The sequence below is a fragment of the Epinephelus fuscoguttatus genome, linkage group LG6, assembly GCF_011397635.1.
Source record: "Epinephelus fuscoguttatus linkage group LG6, E.fuscoguttatus.final_Chr_v1".
In the NCBI taxonomy this organism is placed as follows: Eukaryota; Metazoa; Chordata; class Actinopteri; order Perciformes; family Serranidae; genus Epinephelus; species Epinephelus fuscoguttatus.
In genome coordinates, this window is record NC_064757.1 from 12,780,194 (window position 1) to 12,802,367 (window position 22,174).

At 41.7% G+C, this 22,174-nt stretch overlaps 1 protein-coding gene across 1 annotated transcript in view; it reads left to right on the forward strand.

The window, feature by feature from the left end:
* Positions 1-22,174, forward strand: part of sema4c (sema domain, immunoglobulin domain (Ig), transmembrane domain (TM) and short cytoplasmic domain, (semaphorin) 4C) — a 123,266-nt gene that overhangs the window by 93,722 nt on the left and 7,370 nt on the right. Inside the window, exons 6-14 of the mRNA XM_049578965.1 lie at positions 779-877; positions 1,270-1,366; positions 1,958-2,077; positions 5,252-5,403; positions 10,044-10,219; positions 14,116-14,260; positions 14,844-15,057; positions 18,261-18,376; positions 21,261-21,415. Coding sequence (XP_049434922.1) covers positions 779-877; positions 1,270-1,366; positions 1,958-2,077; positions 5,252-5,403; positions 10,044-10,219; positions 14,116-14,260; positions 14,844-15,057; positions 18,261-18,376; positions 21,261-21,415 — 1,274 coding nt within the window. The remainder of the gene's footprint in view (positions 1-778; positions 878-1,269; positions 1,367-1,957; positions 2,078-5,251; positions 5,404-10,043; positions 10,220-14,115; positions 14,261-14,843; positions 15,058-18,260; positions 18,377-21,260; positions 21,416-22,174) is intronic.

A 22,174-nucleotide genomic window follows, 5' to 3' on the forward strand; every position in this document is an offset into this window, starting at 1 on the left:
CACACTGCTTGACAACAGCTTGACAGCGGCGTTAGTCCTGCCCTTGGCACTCATTGGCAGTGCTTATTGGTCGTTTTTATTTTAACCAATAAACCGCTGTTTCATGTCACGGTGCCAGCTGAATCAGTCAACTCCCGCCTCGGTGGAGTTTCAAAGGTCTGGACCCAGGCAATAATATAAAATGAATGGTGTTTACATATAACAATGAACACCACACACTACAGGCAGTTACAGCACATGATTTGGCTTTGGAGAGACTGGCAGGAGGAGCAAACATTTACTACCTTCCTGTCTGTGTTTGGGAGCAAAGGAAACAATGTTTTGTGTAGATTTTCCAGCTGAGCGTAGGATGCTCACAGTGGAGTTTTCCTTGAATTGATCACTTCAGTTTGATAGTCATAAGCATTTTATTCTGAAATGATGGAATGCAGGCCTATTTATGATTTTGAACAACATCTTACTTTAGTATCGAGCAGTGTTTGGGTGTTGACAGAGCACATGAGGAAATCTGTGTTTGCTCATCTGTGTTTGTCTCCTTCAAAATGACTGACTTGAGCTGACTGACAGAGTGCCTCTATCCTGTGATAGCATGCACAATTAGGACCATTAGGACACATTGGTACTTCTTAAAAAGCACTTATTAAAACAAAAACATGTTAGAATAAGGCACCTGTGAGATATGACAAAAAGTATACCTCTGTAGTCTGAGCTGCCCCAGTTGGTAGGATGATGTTAAGAAAGACAATGGAATTCTAACAGTGATCTCTTGTCTTCACAGACCGAGTGCTTCAATTACATCCGTTTCCTGCAGAGCTACAACCACACACACCTCTACACCTGTGGCACCTACGCCTTCCAGCCCAAATGCACCTACGTGGTAAGCGTGTGTGTGTGTGTGTGTGTGTGTGGGCGTGCGTGTGTGCGTGCGTGTGTGTGTGTTTTTCCTTCGATGAAATTACTGTGAGCCGGTGCTGACAGGTGTCAACTTAAGATGTCTGCCATCTGACCTCAGGCTAAGACCGCTGCGTGATAAAATAAAAATAAATGCAATGGAAAACAGTATCCCATGCTGTGTTAGCTAAATGTGCGAATGCAAGAGTGTTTGTGTGTGTGTGTGTGTATATATATACAGCATGTGACACTGATGCAGTAGGACAACATGGCGAAGGGTGAGGCCATGGTCCTCGTAACGGACAGACAGAGCTTGCAGCTGTGTCGTGTGGGTTATAATACACATGGAGTGTTCCTGTGTGCTTGTGTGTGTTGCAGGACTCGGATTATTTTACCCTCAACACTGCAGCCCTGGAAGATGGCAAGGGTAAATGCCCATATGACCCTGCCAAGGGGCATACTGGCCTGATAGTGGGTGAGTAAAAGTGTGTGTTTGTATGAGAACACACTGCACTTTGCGTTATGTAAATGCAACTATATTTTCACTTACTTTCTATATGGACAAACTTTTTTATAGTATAAGAAAATATAAGTTTTAAAATTCAACATTTAAAGTGTTTCTGACCGGGTGTAACGATCATTTGAGGATCATTTTAAACCAAAAATGCATCATTAGTCCTTAGTTGGAACTGCGCTGACATTCATATGAACATCAAACACACAGTCAGCTCCCGTTGTTCCATCTCAGCAGTCTGCACAATAAAGTGAACAGCACCATGTTTTTACAGCCTTAACAGAAGCATAAAATGTCCATCAAATCTCCACAAACTGCTCCTGCAGCATTTCCCATCTGTTGTGTAGCCGTGCGACTGCACCAAGAGTCCAGGAGTCCAATTTAACTTTGCATGCTGCATTCACTCCAGAGTGAACAGCTTCTCTGAACCTATAGGCATCCATTCTCTGTTCTTCTTTGTGTCTCCCCACTGAACTAATGTCATTCTCTCAGGCCTGTACAATTGTGGCTGAAGAACAGAATTAAACTAAAGCTTGCATTTTGTTGGTACAGATAAGGAGCTGTACTCAGCAACGCTCAACAACTTCCTGGGTACAGAGCCAGTCATTCTGAGGAACCTGGGCCTACAGCACTACAGCATGAAGAGTGAATACTTGCCTGCCTGGCTCAATGGTAAGTGAAAAAGAGGACACGAGAAAGACAAAGTGAAAGAAGTGGTAAACCTGCCAACTAAAAAGAGACAGGGGGGAGTAAAAGGGAAAGCAAGGATGGAAAGAATAACAAAATTAGTCGTTAGCTCAGCCCCAACCTACTCTGCTACTGTGTCTACATCTGTAAAAGATTTATCGTAGCATCGAAAAATTTATGCTCCCCCTAATGTGCTCCTTTGAGTTACCTCCAAAAACAATGTCACTTCCTAAAAATGATCTCGGTGGAAGTGTAATTTTTTGTTCTTGGATGGTGAGAAACTACCATTTAACAGGATGGAAAATTACCTCCCACATGATGAAAATGGTAAAAAATAAATATAATTCTTATAGTTCTTTCCAATATATATATAGTCTATCAAATAATTAAAGAATATCTGAGTATTTAGTAGTTTTCTGTCTTACAGTTTTTGTAGAAAGTAATTACTTTGCACTGGGGACATGGTGGAATCAAGCACATGTATCAAAAAATGTCTGTAAAAGTCTTTAATTCCGCTTATTTAATGTTTCTGTGGTGAAGAAGACCTTAATCTATAATTTAAGAAATTTGACATTGATATGAGAGACATTTAAAAATGTATATATATATATATATATATATATATATATATATGTATGTATATAAGGGGGAGTAATTAATGGGGACGGAAATGTTGCTGCATAACAGGAATGACCCATCTTCGATTTCATTTTCACTTTTCATTTTCATTTCTAGCTGACAACCGACGATTCTGTTGGCTGAAATGAAGACTGTTGTTAGCAGATTTTATCAGCTCTAATGAGTTGTTTGAAAACTGAGCCCAGCTGAGTTTTTAATCTTTCCAGCTGGCTTGTGTTAAAACAAATGTAAAAGGCTCTTAAATCTGCACTTACTGGCTGCGTACAGTGCATGGTATAATGCTGAAAGACTACGGTAAAGAAAGGTAAAGCATGTCCCAGGTGAAAGGTCAGTGTCCTCACCACTTAATGGTGCATATAGAAGACACGGAAATAAAGGACAGCATTGTTCTCCTATTGCATATTAGCAAATCAGCCCTAGTATTATATAATATTAATTAAAATGTTATTTGGTTCTAATATTTGGATGCTTACTAAAACATACTTAGACAAGCAACAGAGAGATTAAATCGCTGCCTTATTTTTTGTGCTTTCAAACAATATATCTCAATTATGGAAACTAAAAGGCTTTAAGAAAGGGATTAACCAAGGAATTTGGCAAATCTATCTTGTGGAGCAGATAGCTAACGTGGATGTATAAAGAGAACTGGATACATCATTGTCATTACATCCAGTTTTTTGATCCATGGAGGTTTGATATTTGTAAAACTTTCCTCAAGCTGACAAAAGTGATTTAAAAATCATTATGTAAAGTCTATAAGCCAAGCAGGATCTACTAGAAACACTACTGTGCACATTCAGTGGGCCACATACGACGGACATTTTTTGGGCATATGCGCCAGATAAGCGAAAAGGCGCCATCTTGGCTTATCTAGGTATTATTAGCCTATGGTTTGGCCACGATTTAAAATTGGCTTCAAAGTCCGACACAGTTCCTGGGGGCCGGGTGGCTAACAATATGTTCCTACCTACTACCTTCTATGTCTGTGCTAGCTAGTAGTAGTGTTTATAGCTACTGTTAGCTTACTGCTAGCTTTCTGCTGTAGGTAGTTACAGGCTAGCTGCTGTGCATACTGTTTGTAGCTTATGTTACAGTAGATATACACGCTGTTTAATGCATGTCTTACACTTGAATTCTTTGTGTGTGTGTGTGTGTCTTAATTTTGAAAAGGCGATAAAAGAAGGCAGCTACCTCCAAAGCAACAAACAAAAAAAGATACTTAACAAAGATACTGTGTGTGTTGGGGAGGGGCTCAGCAAACTGTCAGTCGTACAATTTATTTTCAGAAGAAAATTAAGTCTTAATTTAAGGGTGAAGAGATACTTTTCTACATATCTTGAAGATATATAGAAAAGTATCTCTTCATCCATACTCGTATTGAAGTAAACTAAAATATTTTGCATCTGTTGGGGTTTAAGATTTGTTTCAAGACACTGTGACACTGACAAATTAAATATGTATCCAAACCAAATGAATCGCATTAGAGGTCGATAACAGCGGCTTCTTTTTAAGCGAGTTTCATTAAAAAAGTAAGAACCAGAAACACGCAAAAGACCAGGAGAAAAAAAAAGAAATGAGTTGCAGGAAATGAAGCGCAGGACCCGGCTACAGCGAAGGATCGTTATCTTTTGGGGGGTTGTGGGGGTGGGGAAAGGAGTGAGCCACTTGGAGAGAAATGAAGGGGAGAGAAGAGGATGAAGTCACAGCAGGAAAAATGCCTGATGAAAGAACAGACATTAGGATTGGCGATGAAACGATAGGGGGAGAGGTGATGGGAATAGAGAATGGAGGGGGAGGAAGGAGGAACATACAGATGAGGCCAAGATTTGGATCGATGTGTGTGTTTATTATTCATGCTGATACGGAGCTATTATTAAAAACTAGCCCTAGACCAATGGAGCTAGCCTCACCTTAATTTAAGTAGCTTCTAACCAGCTAAAAGACATTTACAGTAATTGGCCTGGGTTTCAGTGTAGAAATGTACTCTTAAAATCTGCTTCGGAGGCTTTTACACTGAAGGAACAGTCCATCTGGGGAAACACTGTATCCTTGTAATTAAAAAAAAAAAAAACCTTTTGCTTAAAAATAGTCGAATTTAAAGCCCCCTGCGGCTGAAGTCCAACAAATGTCTGTATCTGCCTTTTTTAAAAAACATATCATTCACAATCTAATGAGGGCTGGATGTAGAGAGAGTTTGAGAAAGACGGGACGGACGTGAGAAACACAAAATGTACCGCTAATAGGGAGCACTGGAGAGACAGAAAGCGAGAAATTACTGGAGGAGAGATGAGGCGAAGGAGAGAGTGATGATAGAAAATAGACAGAGAGGTGAGAAGGGGCGGCAGGGAATGAGATGGAGGTGTCAAGCCTGGGTGTCTGTATGTGTTTGTGTGGTGTGATTCAGTCCGAATGTACCTACAGGCTGCAGCTGTCTATTTGTTCAGTCGTGATGTATGTCTTTACTGTCGTGTGTAAATACACTCTTTGATACCACTCCCCTGTGTGTGTTTGTGTGTGCAGAGCCGGACTTTGTGGGCTCAGCCCTGGTGAGGGAGAGCAGTGGCAGTAAAGACGGGGACGACGACAAGATCTACTTCTTCTTCAGCGAGCGAGCAGTGGAGCTGGACTGTGACACTGAGCTTACTGTGGCCAGAGTGGCCCGAGTCTGCAAGGTAATACACCAGCTGATAATCAAAACTGATCAGATTCAGTTATCCTAAAACTGCCTTACTCTCACTCTGTGTGTGGCAAATCTGTTAAAGTTTATTAATGACAAAAATCAAGGAAAAGCACCAACTTATTCAAACAGTAATCAATCTGCAAGTGACTATTCGAGAGTGCACGTGGCACATTTGTGAGCTCAAAAGTTGTGACTGCAAAATTATAGTTTCATGCATGCTTGGCTGGGAATCAGCTGTTTTCTGTTTTCTCCAGCTGTTTTGGCAGCTGTTTCTGAGTACTTAATATAATAAGAGACAGCACTCGCTAACGGTTTTGGGCTCCAGCTCCTTCAGCAGGGAGATGCCCATGTAAGGAGGCAACTGCTTGAGTTGTTCAACGGTTATAAGTAAATAGCTGTACATCTGATGAATCACACTTAAAAAAAGTCTGACGTTACTTACAAAGCAAAGTGAACAGAACACTTGCTCTGCTTGGAGTTGGATTTTTATGCAATGAATACAAACTGCCAAAATTGAGAGCACGCAACTCTCTAGATAACACAAGAAGCACTTAGACGCACAGTTTCTCAAGAGGGCTCAAAAGATAGGCAATGCTCCAATTTTTTTATCTATGAATCTCCCTTCTTATATCTTGACTTGAGGACAGATGAGCGTTCACATATTGTAATCACTGAATTGCCATACTGTATGCATCCATCTAATCGTTCAGCAAATATGAATTAAACCGCATTGTTCCCTCCATCTACCAAGACATATGCAGTGCAATGTGGTGTGTTGAACATGATAGACGCTTTATACTTTCTGTTTGAGACATGATCTGATTCATATAATAAAAGATGTTTTTTAAGACTAATGCTAGCCTTACACCAAACTACCTTTTTATATGATTTCTCTTTGGCAGACGAATTTTTAAGTTTTACCTCAGTTGGTGAGCGGTCCTGTGATCTCGATCATTTGGTGTAAGGTTATGGCGAGGTGGTCTGTTTTTGACATTCTGATAAACTCAAACATGTTTAATAATATTGCGAGTTTTTAGTCGTGGATCACACAAGTACTGAAATTCATGATGTGGACAGTGTCAACAACCAATAGTTGTGCTCTCTCCAGCACCAAACACAAAGCAGCAAACAGGGTAGACGGTAAACATGGAGTGGGCCCCTGGGGAGGCATAAGAATGTGAAAAAGGAGGAGAAACTGGCAGAGTTGTGAAGTGAACAGGAGTCAATGTTTAATTCAGCGTGTAGCTGATCCACCAATCGCCACTTATTTTACTAAGAAATGTTAATTTTTGAAACAGTTCGCCTGTCACTCCCACGGTCTCATCCCACTAAAATAGTGCAGCTAACCAACAGAGGCTGTAGCGAGTCCAAGCAACATAATCCAAAATTTTAAATTTGTAAACAAGACTGCTGTCAACAAATGACAGCTTTATTTTTGTGTGTTTCTAGAGTTATGTGTTGCAGACACGTTAGGAATTGTTTATATGTCATGTTTCTTAAAGGGAGTTTGGCATAATATATTCCACCGGATTGGAAATAATCTCAGAAGGAATCTAGTTATACTCTTACAAATAGTGACCCTGCAGGATCCCAAGTCTTTGCGAAATCTTATAGTGTGTGACTAAAAAAAATCACATTGTCTTTAGATGTGAGAGGGTGTCAGACCTTAGTCTTTTAAGTCTTTTCACAACCTGTATGTTTGGCATAAGGAACTGCTTAAATGGCATAATGCTTTAAAGGGACAATTCACCCTGAAATAAAAAATACACATTTTCCAATTTTATCAGTCTAGATTGTTTCGGTGTGAGTTGCCGAGTGTTGGAGACAATGGAACTACCGAACGACACCCGCCAGCTGTATCACCACTCAGGAGGAATCATGCATTTACTCATGTATGAGAAGCTTGTGCTTGTTACGGCACAAAATGTAAACATTAATGGCGTTCTTTGCTGAGGTGTAGCGTTAGCTAGCTTAGTAGCGCTAGGTGAACAAGTAGTAGTAGATGCATGCTTCCTTCTGCATGGTGATTCGGTAGAAAGAAAATAGTTTCTACATGAAACCGCTCACAACAAGGTCTGTGGATTATCTTTAGTATCTGGATGTAGATATCTGGAAAGAGGCATTACTGTTGAGTTTTTCAAAAAAAATGTCTTTGAGCACCACAAGCTGAGTGCCATCTAGTTTCATTATATTGGAGAGATTGCTAACACCTCTACAGCTAATATCTCCAACACTCAGCAGCTCACACCAAAACAATCTAGACTAATAAACAGCACGACACATAAGAGGAGATGTGTGTTTTTGAGTTGGGGGTGAACTGTCTCTTTAAAATAGAGTTGGCAGAATAAAGCACAAAGACAAAGCACACAGAAAATAGCTTTTCTGGACCTTAATTTGTCCCACCCTGAAATTCAGCTCAACACCAGTTTACTAACAATGTATTATGCGAAGACAATTACATTGACATGGAGCTATTTGGTAATTAATGCATTCATTTGCTTAATTAATGGCCTCATTAGGATAACTGATTAGGTTTGATATACCACAGTGATTATGGCCAGACATCAGAGGGACTTCTAATTGTGAGGAGAGTCACTGGTGAGACTTAAGACAACAGTTTGTTTTATTTCGTATGATTTTAGTGACCTTTTCGTTAACACAACAAGGGTTTGTGTCATGTCACAGTTATGCATGCAGACGTATCATCCCGGTAACCTTTAAACTGAGCGAAATAGAGACAGATTGTTAACACTCTGAGAAGATGTGTGTAATTAAGTGTACAATATATGTGCTGTTTTATGGGAAGTGCCCTTTAATGTCTGCACTGTGATGAACAATAAAGCTCTTTGAATGAAATTACAAACAGATGCTCACACATGATGTGTACCAGAGCAATGAATAATTTAGCTCATCCTGCTGATATTGCCGTTGCAGCAGCACAATGTCTGCATCTCACTGCTGTATTATGAGCATTTGCATTTTTTAATTCCTTTTTTTTACAGCTTCTGCAATCACTGAGGATGATAGGAGTGAGCCGTATCTGGCAGACAGGCCTCTTTTGAGCCCACGGTATACTATATAAAGGGTCCACTCATCAATATGCAATGCTTATTGTATAATTGAATATTATTATTAGCCTGCATTTTAATGGTACCCTTGAACATCTCAGGGTCTAAATGCGCCTTAAGCGGTTTTCCAACATGGCAACAGCACAGTATGTATACGGAATACATACATCAGTTGTAGGTGTTGTCACAGTACTGGAATTTCACCTTTAAAAATATCAATATTCAATGCCAATTTTTAAACCACAGGCAAAAGCTGACATTGAGGCCATAAATTTTAAAATTTTATTAAAGATAAATATAACAAGGGTAAAATATGCAACATAAACAGCAGGAACATAACAGAGCACGAAAGAAAGCAAAGTGCTGTCAGCTTAAAGAGTAACTGACTACCAGCTTGCCCGGTTGCATCTGTGATGTCACGATGCAAAACCACACCCTATAGTACACTATGACATCACTGCAGTAAGGTGAGAAGTTTGAGCACCACAAGCCAAGGAACACACGATTTTCAGCTGCTGTAAAGTTGTTTTTTTCAAAAATGCCACATTATTGCAAAGGTTGTGTTGGATGTGTGCTACGTGAGAGTAACACAGTTTAAAAGAATCTCTCGCCGACCTGGCCAGGCCAGGTTCGTGCCGTTAGATTTCAGTGGTAAAGTTAAAGATCGCCTTCAGACAGGTTTTACAACAACAGAAAAGACTCTGCTTTGATGCTTTAATAATGTGTCTGATAGGCTTTATGTTTTGTTTTTTGCATGCTCTCACTCAGTCAACCTCAATGTTTCTCAGTGTGTGTAATGAAGCAAATAAGAGACACATGCTCTTGAATTCTAACAGCCACTGAATACTTTGTAGTGAAATCTTAACACAACTGAGATCATAGCCTTGAAATATTTTACTTTGAAAAGCCATGTATCTGAATGTATTTGTTTTGATTCGACCTCTTGAAATTAAAATATTACATTTTCTGATGTGCGATTTCAAAAGCTGAATTTGAGCCCTGAGTACAGTGAATTGAGCAAAAGAGACTCCTAGCAGAATGACAGGGCTCTGGTAAGTAGTCAACAACAGATGCAGGAGGATAAGTAGCACAAAGTCCACTGACCAAGCGCAATACTTGACGATTTGGGATGAGATCATGTTGGCTATTCATCATCAGTCTTCTGTTTACTTGTCTTTGCTGTGAACAATGTTGTTGGCAGTACAGCAAGTGCCTGAGCAGTGACTGACATGCATTGGGGCACCACCTGGCTCTGATTGGTGCCTTTCCTTTTGTTTTGTTTTTTTTTTTTATTCAAGCATGGGGGATTCTTGCAAATGCCATCAGCAGCGCTAAGAGGAGCAAGAGGAACATGATTTTTTTCACAGATTATATGTCTCATGTACTACAATCAGGACATCGTAACAGTTTCAGCAAATATGACAAATAGTTATGCTTTATTTAAGTTACTAGTTACTGTAGCTCAACATTTTTGAGTGAAGGGGGCTTTTGAAATAATTTAAAATAATTCACACGTAATCGCCCCATATCAGCCATTGATGAGATGTGTTACGTCCTCTCTCAGGGGGATCTGGGTGGTACCAGGACCCTGCAGAAGAAGTGGACCACTTTCCAGAAGGCCCGTCTGGAGTGCTCCCTCCCAGAGCGCCATGTATACTTCAACAACCTGAGGGCTGTCTTCACACTGCCGGGGCCAGACTGGCGGGGGACCACCTTCTACGGCATCTTCCATGCCCAGTGGTAAGTCGGAGCGAGCACTCTCAGAGATGTGCAACACAGACTAGAGATACAGCTCAATTTCAGTGTCGTCCTCGGATGAATGCGAGTTAATTAGTACTTGTGCCATCTGCTGTCAGGGCGAGACACTGCGTCACTTTGCCAACATGTCAGACACTCAGCTTTTTATTAAAGTTGTGGGTCAGCCAGCCACTCTGATACGATGGCTCTAATTATGTACTTTATGTGATTAGGTATTTACTGTGTAATTGGGCTTTTAATATAATGGGCCTTTAACTGACAGTAATGGGAGTTTTTTTTGAGTGGTTACAACTCAAGTGTGCTTGAACATGTTTTATTGGTTTTATTGGTGATTTAATACCACATGGACTTGATGTTGCCTCAGACGATAGTGAACCATTTGCTAAACAGAATCAGACTGATTTAATGAGGTCCTGTGCTACACACTTTTAATCATAAATATCAATAGGCTGTTGATTGACTCATTGGTTGAGTCAAATTATTTACATCATCTTATACCTTCCAGTTTGAGAGTCATGACCCAACTACTTTATTTCATCATCATAGTAGCAGCAAATTACATATCTTGAACACTTCTGAGACTGATCAGGGAAAGCAGACTCTGCTAATGTCCACTGTTTCTGGCTCCTTGTTTATAGCTTGATAAAAAATTAATTTAGGATCAAATCGACTTTTCTGACATTTTTCTTCTGAAGAGAAAACTCATTTCAAGTGATAATTAAACTACAATCTGGTGATTAGCAGGATGTTGACAATAGTGACTTAGTTTTGATAAGTGATTGTGGTATTATTAGTGGGGTAAAGACTAGCATTTGTCTGACCACTACAGAACTGTAATGTGTTAATGAGTTACTTATCGACAAAGAAATAGTAGCGAGGGCAGGAGGTTTTCTTTGGGAGGAAAGTTGGAGACTTTCTCCGTCTGCGGGTAATGCCCTTTGATGTGAGTCTTTTGTGTTCCTCATTGAGATATCATATCGCAAAGTGAACCAGCTTTGAACTTCAAGCTTTGTTTCTTCATTCAGAGTTCCTACACTGCCGCTCGAAAAAAACAAAAAGAGCCCAATCCTTTTTCTCTGCGTGACTCGCTGGGGATTCCTTAAAGCCCCCTGGCTTTGATAGAGATAACATTAAGATAATTGGACATTATGTAAATGACGACTCAGAGTTCAAGCCGTAATCTGACTGAATAGGCTAGCTTTTTTAACTTGCTAAGACATCAGGGCTGTCCTTTCGTTTTGATGTCACCTTATAAAACCCGTGGCACTGCTGCACATTAACAGTACTGTTCCAGACTGGAAGAGCACTTCCCTTACAGGACAAATCACAGTATATGAATTCAATGTTACAGCAGTAGTTCAAACTCTGTGTATCTAATGAATGTTCAAACAAATAACTGCAGTAAGACTGTACATTTGGGACCTTGCTACTTCCTGAGTGCATGTCATCCTGCTAAAGAACCAATCCAGAACATTATTGTCCTGTTTTAAAGCTGTGATAGGCAAAAATTTGGAAAAGGGAAAAAAAATTTGAAAATACACCCTCCTCCTGCAGCCCCACCCACTCCCCTCTCTGTCCTAAGCCCCTCCCACCAGGCAAACACCACCACATGCACGCGCTTCATACAGTAACCCAGTGTTTCCCATATATTAATTCATTTATTGTTATTTCATTCATCAGACCACAAATGAGAAAAAAATAGCTAGCTAGCTACCCCATGGTCTCTCTGACTCCCCACCACTGTCAACTGCTTCCTTGCAGAGAGCAGGGAGCAGCTTGAGAGACAGACCTCGGCAGCTACAGCGACTCAAATTAGGCCAGCACAAACCTGCTTGAGCACCAGGTGTCACAGTGTGCTGGTGGCCAGTGGCAGCATCTGGTCTATCCTGTGTAACAGCAGCAACATAAAGTTTGCTGATCAGGCAGAAAGGCTGGGTTGTCCAGAGCTGGGGTTTACACTGACTGGCTCTGGAGTGGCAAGGTGGTCCATAGCTGAAGGGAGTGAGGCAGAGGACACACTATGATTCGAGGCTCCAGCAAACCAAATCCTTTGGCTTCAGTTAGCAGAAGGTTAAACTATTAGCAACATTTTCTGTCTATCTCTGAGTCCTTCGGTTGATACTGTCTTCAGACTCTCTTTTTGATGAGTCCATCTTCCTTTTTTAGGTTGTTTTGCAGTGTGGTCAGTTGTTGCCAGTGCTGATATAGCAACTTTAGCCCCTTTTATGCTGCCAGATTTTCCGCGAATGTTGGGCCGTTTTGCTGGCATGGATTGGCGAGTTGATCCGAGGTGCCCAATTTTCCGCCTCATAGGGTAGTCATATTGGCGGAACCCTTTTAGTTTAAACAGACCAAGGCCTTCCGCAATGGGACCTGTGGGAAGAGCTGTTGATGACGCTGCACATGCAAGCCACTGGCATTGGATAAACAGGAAAAAGCTGATGGCAGAAATTAGCATGCAGCTAGTAGCAAGAGGGAAAAGCAAACCTGACAGACACTGTAAAGATGAGCAACTGGGGAGACAAGGAATTGCGCAGCCTGCTTGTCCTCGCAAACAAAGAGGCCATTAACCGTCAGATGACTGGGGGGAGGAACGGGCCGATTTACAAGAGAATTGGCGTTTGACTAGCCGCGGCTTCCCTCCCACGTCACTGTTTACGTCACACGCTGAGCTACACATTTTGTTACTTGCTCACGCCCCCCATTGCCCCAAAGAAGGTGCATTCTGTATAAACAAAGGTAGGTAGGCGGCATTTTGCTGCACTCCCCGATTTTGTTTTTATACTGCCAATGCTGAAAAAAGACTGATTCGGCTTTCCTGCAAATTTGCACAATTCCAATCTAAAAAGGGCTTTTCTTTACAGGATTGTCCACCACTGAATCAGGTTTCACCGAAAGGATATGCACACTTATCTGCATTTTTAGAACAGCCAATAGGAACACCGTCTCTATGAAATGACCTGTGATTGACCAGAGTCTCCCATTATGGGCTAGATGGCCAATTAGAGGTTCAGAAGTCTAGTTTTCTGTCTTGGTCCACCTCAGTTACAATATGCTCAAAGTTTAATATGGGAGTTTTGCCCAGTGGCGTTAAAATTAAACTGCCTACTGCCCACTAGATTTAAGGTACAAAATTTGACATATTCATGACTATATGTCTTTCAGTTTGAGAGCTAAATAAAAAAGATGGGTTCATTCCAGTGAATGAGCATGGAGATCAAATATATTTGTGAGTTGAGGAGCACAAGTATGATTTAATATGGCTGGGTCATGCGTCAGTACCCAATTTCAGTCCCACTTAGGGTCTAAAATTGGGTTGGGGAAAAAAAATTGAGATCCCAAACCCCCGACCTTATCATTAAATGAAATGCATTTCCTGAGTCACAGCACCAGCTGATTGATTTCAGCAGCCTATCAAGGAGGTGTATTACATGTACATCAATTTGTACATCAGTTTGCTTCACCACAGAAAGAGTGGAGCTGTCGACACATCTAATCATGTCAGCTCATTCAATAAAGCACACTATAGGCCGTAGGGTTAATATTTACTATACATATTTACTGCACTGTGATTTGTGAAAATGTTGTTTTCAAGAACGACTGCTCACCTAGAGTTCTTCCCAATTGTAAACATATTATTTAGTTCATATCCTGTGCTTTCAACATGCATCAGACGTGTGTATTTTGATATATTTTATCATATTCCGCTCTGTTTAGTATATCACATTTTTGCATGTTAGTCTGGCTTTACTTGTGCTGCATCCAGAAGCTATCTGCTACTGAAAAGTCACATTTTACACAAGTGGATGAAAGGTAATCTGCCCCTCCAATTTTACTGCCACACATCAGTTATTCTGTGCCTTGCTGCCATGTTTCAGGGGTGATGTGGACGTGTCGGCAGTGTGCCAGTACCCAATTGCTGAAGTGAAGAAGGTGTTTGAAGGATACTACAAAGAGTACAGGGAGGCATCTCAAAGGTGGGGGCGTTACACCGGCGCTGTCCCTGTTCCACGGCCTGGATCGGTAAGAAACTGAGTCTTGCATTAGCACATATGATATATGATGTTTGGTAAATCCAAATGTTTTCAGGCAACTTTAGGAAGTAAGAAAAGAAAGTACTATTCTAAAATGTACGGTTTTTGTGCACTTGGTTTTTTTTGTCAACTACTGCATCACAAAAACAGAGATAAGTGGGCTGAGGAGCGATAATGGGGGCAGGAATGAGTGGCGTGGGGTACTGTAGTGATGAAAGTGGAAAAGAGCAAAAGCTGGCACAACACGAAAAGCTAAGAATGTAATGATCCAAGACGAAAGGAAGGGAAGCAGAGGAAGGGGTGTGATGGTAGGCGGAGGTGAAAGCAAGAGTGAAAGAAAGATGGAGAAGAGGAGAGAAGGGGAGGGAGGGAGGGAGGGAGGGAATGATCTGAAAGCCAACAAGCCATGCCAACCTGTGCCAGCTGCAGCTAAAAAGTTTCCTCCTCTTCCTCTTTCTCCTTCTTGGCCCTCTCACTTTTCCCTTCACCCTTTCCTCCATTTCTTTCCATCCACCATTTCCCCTGTGTCCTTTTCCCACCCTCCATCTCTCCGTCCTCTGTCTGTGCTGCAGTGTATAACTAACTCAGACAGGGAGAGTGGCTACAACAGCTCCCTGCAGCTGCCTGACGCCACACTCAACTTTGCCAAGAAGCACCCGCTGATGGAGGGCAAAGCTCTGGCTCGCCCCCTGCTGCTCACCAAGGGTGTCAACTTCACAAGGCTGGCCGTGGATCGGGTTAAAGGCTTGGACCCGCGGGAATACAACATGCTCTTTATTGGCACAGGTACAAATGACATGGAGGTTCCTGTTATTGCTGCAAAGATGGCCCTATTGATTTTTTTAATTGAAAAATATTGACATTGGGATCAGCCAGTAGAATTCAATCAATGAAATCAGTCTTCCACCTCTTTGTAACTCCTACTCAGCTTCAAATGACAGTTGAACTGCTTTCAGTACTTACTTTTCAAATGCTAGTTTAACTGCTGTCAGTGCTTCTTCTAAAAACTGACAATTCAACTTCCTATCGAAATTCCTATAGATTTTAAATGCTTTAGCAAATGTATGTTTTGGCACTTTGAGCACCACAAGCCGAGTGCCATCTAGTTCCGTTATATTTGAGAGAAGGCAGACATCCAAGAGGCAGATATCTCCAATACTCTGCAACTCACATCAAAGAATTTAAATGAATAAATGGCACAACAAGAGGAGAAATATGCGTTTTTGATTTTGTGGCCAACTGTCCCATTGAGCTGCATCTCCCATTCAATATCTCAGATGTAAACAGTTACCACATTCAGACATTTTCACCCATTTTCACCCATTTACAGTGTTACTACATTGCATTTTTAACATGCGTGTACATTTCCATTTTCTTCAGAAAGTTTATCCTCTCATGTGTTCACAGTTTTTTGGCACAAAATAACAACAACCAAGAGAAGAGCACACTCGCCAGCTTTAAAAATGACAGTAGTGTTGAATAATCACCTTCATGACACAGAATCTACATATGTAAATTAAACCTTATAAGCTAAGCTTTAAGCTGTTTTTTTTTTCTTTTTTGCAGTGTTGTTGTATTGCAGTAGCTTATACAGCATATAGTGTTCCTGTTATTATGCCCACTTACAGTAGTATGGTATTCTCTTGATGTGGCAAAGGGAATTCATTCAGGTACACAGTCTTTGTTCCTATTCCCCTACTGTGAGTGAGTGTGTATGTAGGTGTATGTCTGTGTGTGTGTGTGTGTGTGTGTGTGTGTGTGTGTGTTAAGGGGAGTTGCACACAGCATTTGTTGAAGAGATGAGAGCTTACAGGCCATGGCAGCAGACAGGGACAGGTACTGGCATTAGGTATGGTGGCACAAAACAACCTGCCATCTGGCCAGACTTCAGCTGAGTTTCAATTAAGGACTTGATTTGCATGCTGAGATCCATCTTCATGCATCAAAGGAAACGTCTACGTACGCACGACTTAATTAATATCTCCAGTCAGTAGCCATCGGGCCCATATGCAGGTGTCCTGTTTTGGCACGGATCTGAAATCAGCCAGCCCTCAGAGTCGTAATCCTGAATAACACAGATCTGACAGTGGATTCCAGGCAATGGGAATTTGAATGCAGCCCATCTCATGAATGGAGAGAGACTCAACTACTTACCATTCAGATCACTGCAGCGGCAGAGTGAATGTGGATAGTGACTGTGGCAACTGACAGTGCGACAACAGCGGACTCAGGGCTTCTCTGCTGGCAAGCAGGGAGGCTGAGCCCGGACACACGCATGGACACACACACATTGGTAACACACTCACAAATTGATATACACAAACACACAGAGATACACACACGCACACTTCCTGAGCCAAGTGCAGTCATCCCCGCTTGTCGTGCTTCACAGCACAAACTCAACAGGGCCCTTGGCAGACATGCGCTCATAGTGCCAATTGGGCTGCGGGCTTGATTAGCTATTAGCTGCAGCATAGCGACAGCTGATGTGAAAAAAAGTGAGAGAGAGAGAGGGAGCGCATGTCGAGACGGTTTTTCAGAAAAACCAGGCTACAGGATTGAGGGATTAGCCGACACTGGTCCCTGACGCCGCGAGAGGCGAGTGTGATGATATGCCTGCTGCTTGCAATGCCTGCATGTGTGTGTGTGTGTGTGTGTGTGTGTGTAGGTGTAGGTGTGTGTGTCTGTGTGTCTGTGTGTGTGTACATGTATTTCCCTCAAGCCTCCCGTTGGCTATTATCTGTGACAGTCTCTTAATCGAGAGGGCCACACAAGAAAGCACATGTCAGCACGTTACACTACTCCATCCCATAGATATAGACACACACACACACACACACACATACACACACACATCAAGGTCACCCCACCAGCTGTGCCTGAAACGTCATCGCAGGGGATCTAAACTCGCTCACAATGCCCTACATGAAAGGAGCGCAGGATCTGCTCTTCCTTCCTCTTCCAGCATCAGCTCCCCACACGCCACTTGAAAAAAGTCTCCAAGTGTCTCTGATAATATTACCTTTACCCAAGGTCTTTAAAGGCCGGGAACAGCATCTCAACTCTTTCAAATTCACCTTTAGATCGTTTCTTGCTGAGCTGGACGCCATTCTGGCAAGAGAGGTTGTTTTCGTTTTCATTTCCTGTCTTTCTCAGCTGCAGAGTAGCATGAAATTTTAGTGCAGCTGGCGTTAAAGTTTCACAAATCGAAGTTGATGAAAGTTGCAGACAACTTGATGACACTGTAGCGATGTGCATTTGTTGTCATGCATGTAACCGCAAGCGTACTTTTACTGTGAAGACTGCTTTCTCATTGTCTTTAATAGACCTTTTTCACGTCAGGCAGTTTTACATCATAAAAATGCCAACATTTTACATACAAGCATTTAATGTAATTAATAAAAGATCATCCTGATGATTTTCAGCTTGTGCTTCAATATTTAAATCCATTGCGATGACATCAAAGGAGTGTGTTTGTATGTCATAATATCTCACCATTAATATTTTAATGAACTTCTATGCAGTCACAGGTGTGTCTTTGTGAATTTGGTAGTATATCGTTAATATTTAAGTGAAATACTGTGCAGTCACAGGTGTTTGTTTGCACATCATTAATATTTAAATTGACTGGTGTGCAGTCACAGGTTTATGGGCAAATTTATTAAATCACATCTCTATTATTCAAATGAACTGGTGTGCAGTCACAGGTGTGTGTGTGTGTAAATATTTTTTAGTATCATATCAGTGATATTTAAATGAGCTGTTCCGTTGTCAAAGGTGTGCGTTTATTGGCTATTTTGTCTCGGGGATTCAGCCGAGTGCCGAAGCTATCTGTTTGAAAAATATATGTTTTTATGCATGCCATGGAAAATTGCCCTGCGGGGGGAAAAAAAGTCTATTGCACTGAAGTGAACTTGTATTGAAAGTTTGGCTGAACAGAAGTGAAGTGAGCCATATCCTCTTTTCTCTTCCTCTCCTGTGTGCCTCAGCGGAGGGCTGGCTGCAGAGAGTGGTGATCCTGGGCACCGAGGCCCACGTGATAGAGGAGATCCAGCTGTTTGAGACACCCCAGCCGGTGGACAGCCTGACTATCTCCCACTCCAAGGTAAGGAAAAGGGGAAATGATGTCTGTCAGTTATTCCATGAATAGGGCATTAGCAGCAATTTTACATATGCACTACACTTTTACACAAATCATAGACTCAGAATATGAAAACAATTGTATAATGTCTAAGGAAATATCCCCTGATGATGTCACCAGGGTTAGCTCGACATTTTTGATGGAAAGGCTGCATAACAAACTGAGGGCATTGAGTTTGAAAATGTGGGGATTTTCCAGACAGGGAGAGTCTTAAGAAAAGATGCCATTTTTGGAGCTTAACCCAAACTAGTAAGAAAACCAAGTTGGAAGGCAAAAATTTCATGGATGTATAAAGAGACTTGGATACAGCATTGGAGACCCCGTTCATTTCTATGAAAGTTGCTCAGTGGCACATGAAGCAAAAAATGTTCCAGTGACATGTATAAAATTACCTTGATTATCAGCGCAGCTTCCACATGATTGGGTCCTTAGAGCAAGTGCACAAGACACTTAAACCAGCCGAGCCAGCCACTTCCGTTTTAACCATCTGCTGACTTAAATGGGAATAAAATGATTTAATCCTGTGGCTCTTCTAGATTTTCCAAATGTGCAGCAAATGGATCGAATCCTGATAGCGAAACGAGTCATTTCACGGGTGTTGTGACACTCAAATAAACGTATCCACTGATTTACAGACGACTCTTTCACAGTGTAAATCAATGTAAATAACAAAAGTCTTTGTGTGCCCAATGGCATCACGTGACGGACTTTAAAGTGATAATTCCACTGTCTAGCCACTGCAAAAATTAGCTTCAAAGCCTGGCGCACCTCCAGGGGACCTGAAAATTATTCATAGCACTGCCATACTCAAATAATGATAAACAGTGATGAACTAGCCATCAAGGCACCCTGTTGGTTTCAGGCAGGGATATTCAACTTGCTTTGCCCGGGGGCCACATATGCAAAATTACAAGAGGCCAGGGGCCATTTTATAAACAAACAGAAATATTTATCAGTATATATAATAGATAAATTGCCTTTCAGTGTTAGCTGTCCTCACTCATCTTTGCCAAGAGGCAAATCCAGTTGAAACAGCTCCTCACAGGTCAAGTGTACGTAGGGGTGTTTCTAGGATTTGAGGACATTGGGGGCAGGGGGGCCACATTTTGTTGATGAACAAGCTCTATTTTGATGCTTTTTTATGCACTCTGGCATCCTGTTTACATTCACAGCACATTCTCTGTGTGAATCAATTTATTTTTACCGTGAATTAGAAAATTGGTTGGCGGGCCACGTGGCACCCTATGCGGGCTGTAAGTTGAGTATCACTGGTTTAGGGGTTGAGATATCAATCATGAACTGCAATGCGTCGGACTCAAATCCAGCCCAGAACCTTTGTTGCCCATCTCTCTTCCTCATTTTCTGTCATCTCTCTCTTCTATTGCTATCTGATAGAGGCATAAAAAGCCCCACCAAAAAATAAATTAAAAAGCTGGCAGTCACAAAGAGGGGCGAGACGATGATTGTTTGAATATGAGGAGGGCGAGCAAAGTGTTGACACATAAAAAGTGATAGACATAGACAAGTTTAAATCCTGCTGACTTTCTCACCTCTTCACAGCTGACCAACCACAGCGTAAAGCGAGGATAAGTAGTGCGGTGTTGTTTCAGAAAGCTATAGAAATTGTCGGATGCAGCCATTCAATTCTGATGTGTGGGTGGAGGGGGTTCAAATCACTGCAGGGCCCCTTTTAGATATGTTGCTTCCATTTAGTTTAGTCTGATATTTCCAAGACAAAAAGGAACGTCTCAAAATGCTTTAAATCTTGTGTTGGCATTTCAGTTGATTCATCTCTGTTTGGATAAATTTTTGTCAAGAACATGTTCAAAGACTAGATTCAATACAACAAACTGAGGCAAGGGAGATTTTAATAACAAGAAAGCAGCTCTTCCGTTTTTTCTTTTTTTCTTTTTTTTTTGAGCTTCCAGCAGCTCCCACTCAGTAAAGCATAGCCATGTGCATGTTGTCGTCATGGACTCCTAGATGTATTGTCTTCAGTCTGAGAGATGAGAAGTCTTAATGGTCTCTCAGGGGGAAAAGTTACTTAAAGTTCTTTTGTTTTTCTTGGTACAACCAGCATGGTCCTGTACTTCTTTTGATCATATCCCTTGAAAGTATAGTTTCGGGGTTCCATTTGGTTGCTGTGCTGTTGCATCATTGGCATTCAAAGATAGCAGTGGGACTTTGTCTTCTGCTGATCTGTTAATACCCTTTTTGCCAGACAGTTACAATCATAGATTCACTGACAGCAGACAGGCAGTCAGCACGGGGCCGCTGGCCCGCTGCCATTCAGCAGATGTTTTTATCAACACTGCCCTTTTTCAGATCAAGTGTCGCCTTATGAATCCAAAACCCGCCTCACAATAACAGTAATTACAATCCGTCACCTCTGCAGGGTATTGAACCTCTGCCCCTGTTGTTTTCTCAGTGTCCCTGCCCTGTCAACTGAGCCTGCGTGTTGACACCGGCTGTGTCCCCGTGGCTCGCGTCCGCCGATCGATGCAGTTTTGACGAGGCGTTCCCTACCCCAAAGCTTGCTGCTTATCTCATTAATGCTGGCTTAGCCGCGACCAGACATTTTATAACAGCTTTCGCGAAAAGAGCGCAATCCAGATTGGATTGGAAGAGGGTCAGGGGGGTGAATGTTATTGTAATTGAGAGTGATTATCCCATTATCTCCTATAACCCCTAACTGAGTCACTCTCCCTCTCTCTCTCTGTTTATCTTTCTCCTTGTTTTTCATCTCTCTCTGGTTTCTGTCTCTGGGTGATGGCTGGATCTGTTCTTTGTCTTCCTCTTTCTCTCTGCTTCTTCTTCTTCTTCTTCTCTCGCTGTTTGTCTGCAAAAGTACTTGTACATCGGCTCTCGTTCGGAGGTTCTCCAGCTGCCTTTGGCCAACTGCAGCCGCTATCAGTCTCAGCCAGACTGTCTGCTCGCCAGGGATCCCTACTGCGCTTGGGACAGCGAGGGTCGGGCCTGCGTCCGTATCGACCTCCATCGCGGGTAAGACCTATGTGCACCTATGGATTCATACGATAAACTAAATATAAATAATAGAATAGGCTTGGTATTGATATTTTAAAAGCCAATTGTAACTATTGGCAAAGCCTCTGGAAGTATATAGATATTATGTTAAGTCTATATTGACACTACACTAATGAAAGTCTTTTAGCTGGATATTAGCAGCTCCTTACAGGAGAGTGAGGCAAGTTTCATTGCAGGTTTTGCAGACTTTCACCCTGAAGCAGTTGAGTCAAATCCTCCTGCTTTACATGCTGTGATTTCCTTTGTGGGACAAACATTGCAATAAGACTATACTGACAAGCTGTGGTCAGAGCTGGATTACATTCATCATAACCATGTTGTAATAAAAGCCTAATATATTGTATTTGTCTATTTTAAGGTCCAGTGTGTAGGATTTAGGGGGATATATTGGCAGAAATAGATTATAAGTGTGTTTTCTTTAGTGTATAATCAGCCTAATATAAGGATCGTTGTGATTTTGTTACCTTAGAATAAGCTGTTTATATCTACATAGTAAGCAGGTCTACATCTAATGGAGTCCACCATGTTACACCGCAATGTTTCCACAGTAGCCCAGAATGGACAAACCAAACACTAACTGTAGATAGAGCCACTTGGGTTTTTGTGCCAGCCACAACAGTTGGCAGCCCCTCCATGATGAGCCAAACAGCATGGGGAAAACAGTGATTTTTAACATGGAAGGGCTTCATTCAGTATTTTACCAGTTTAAATCACTGG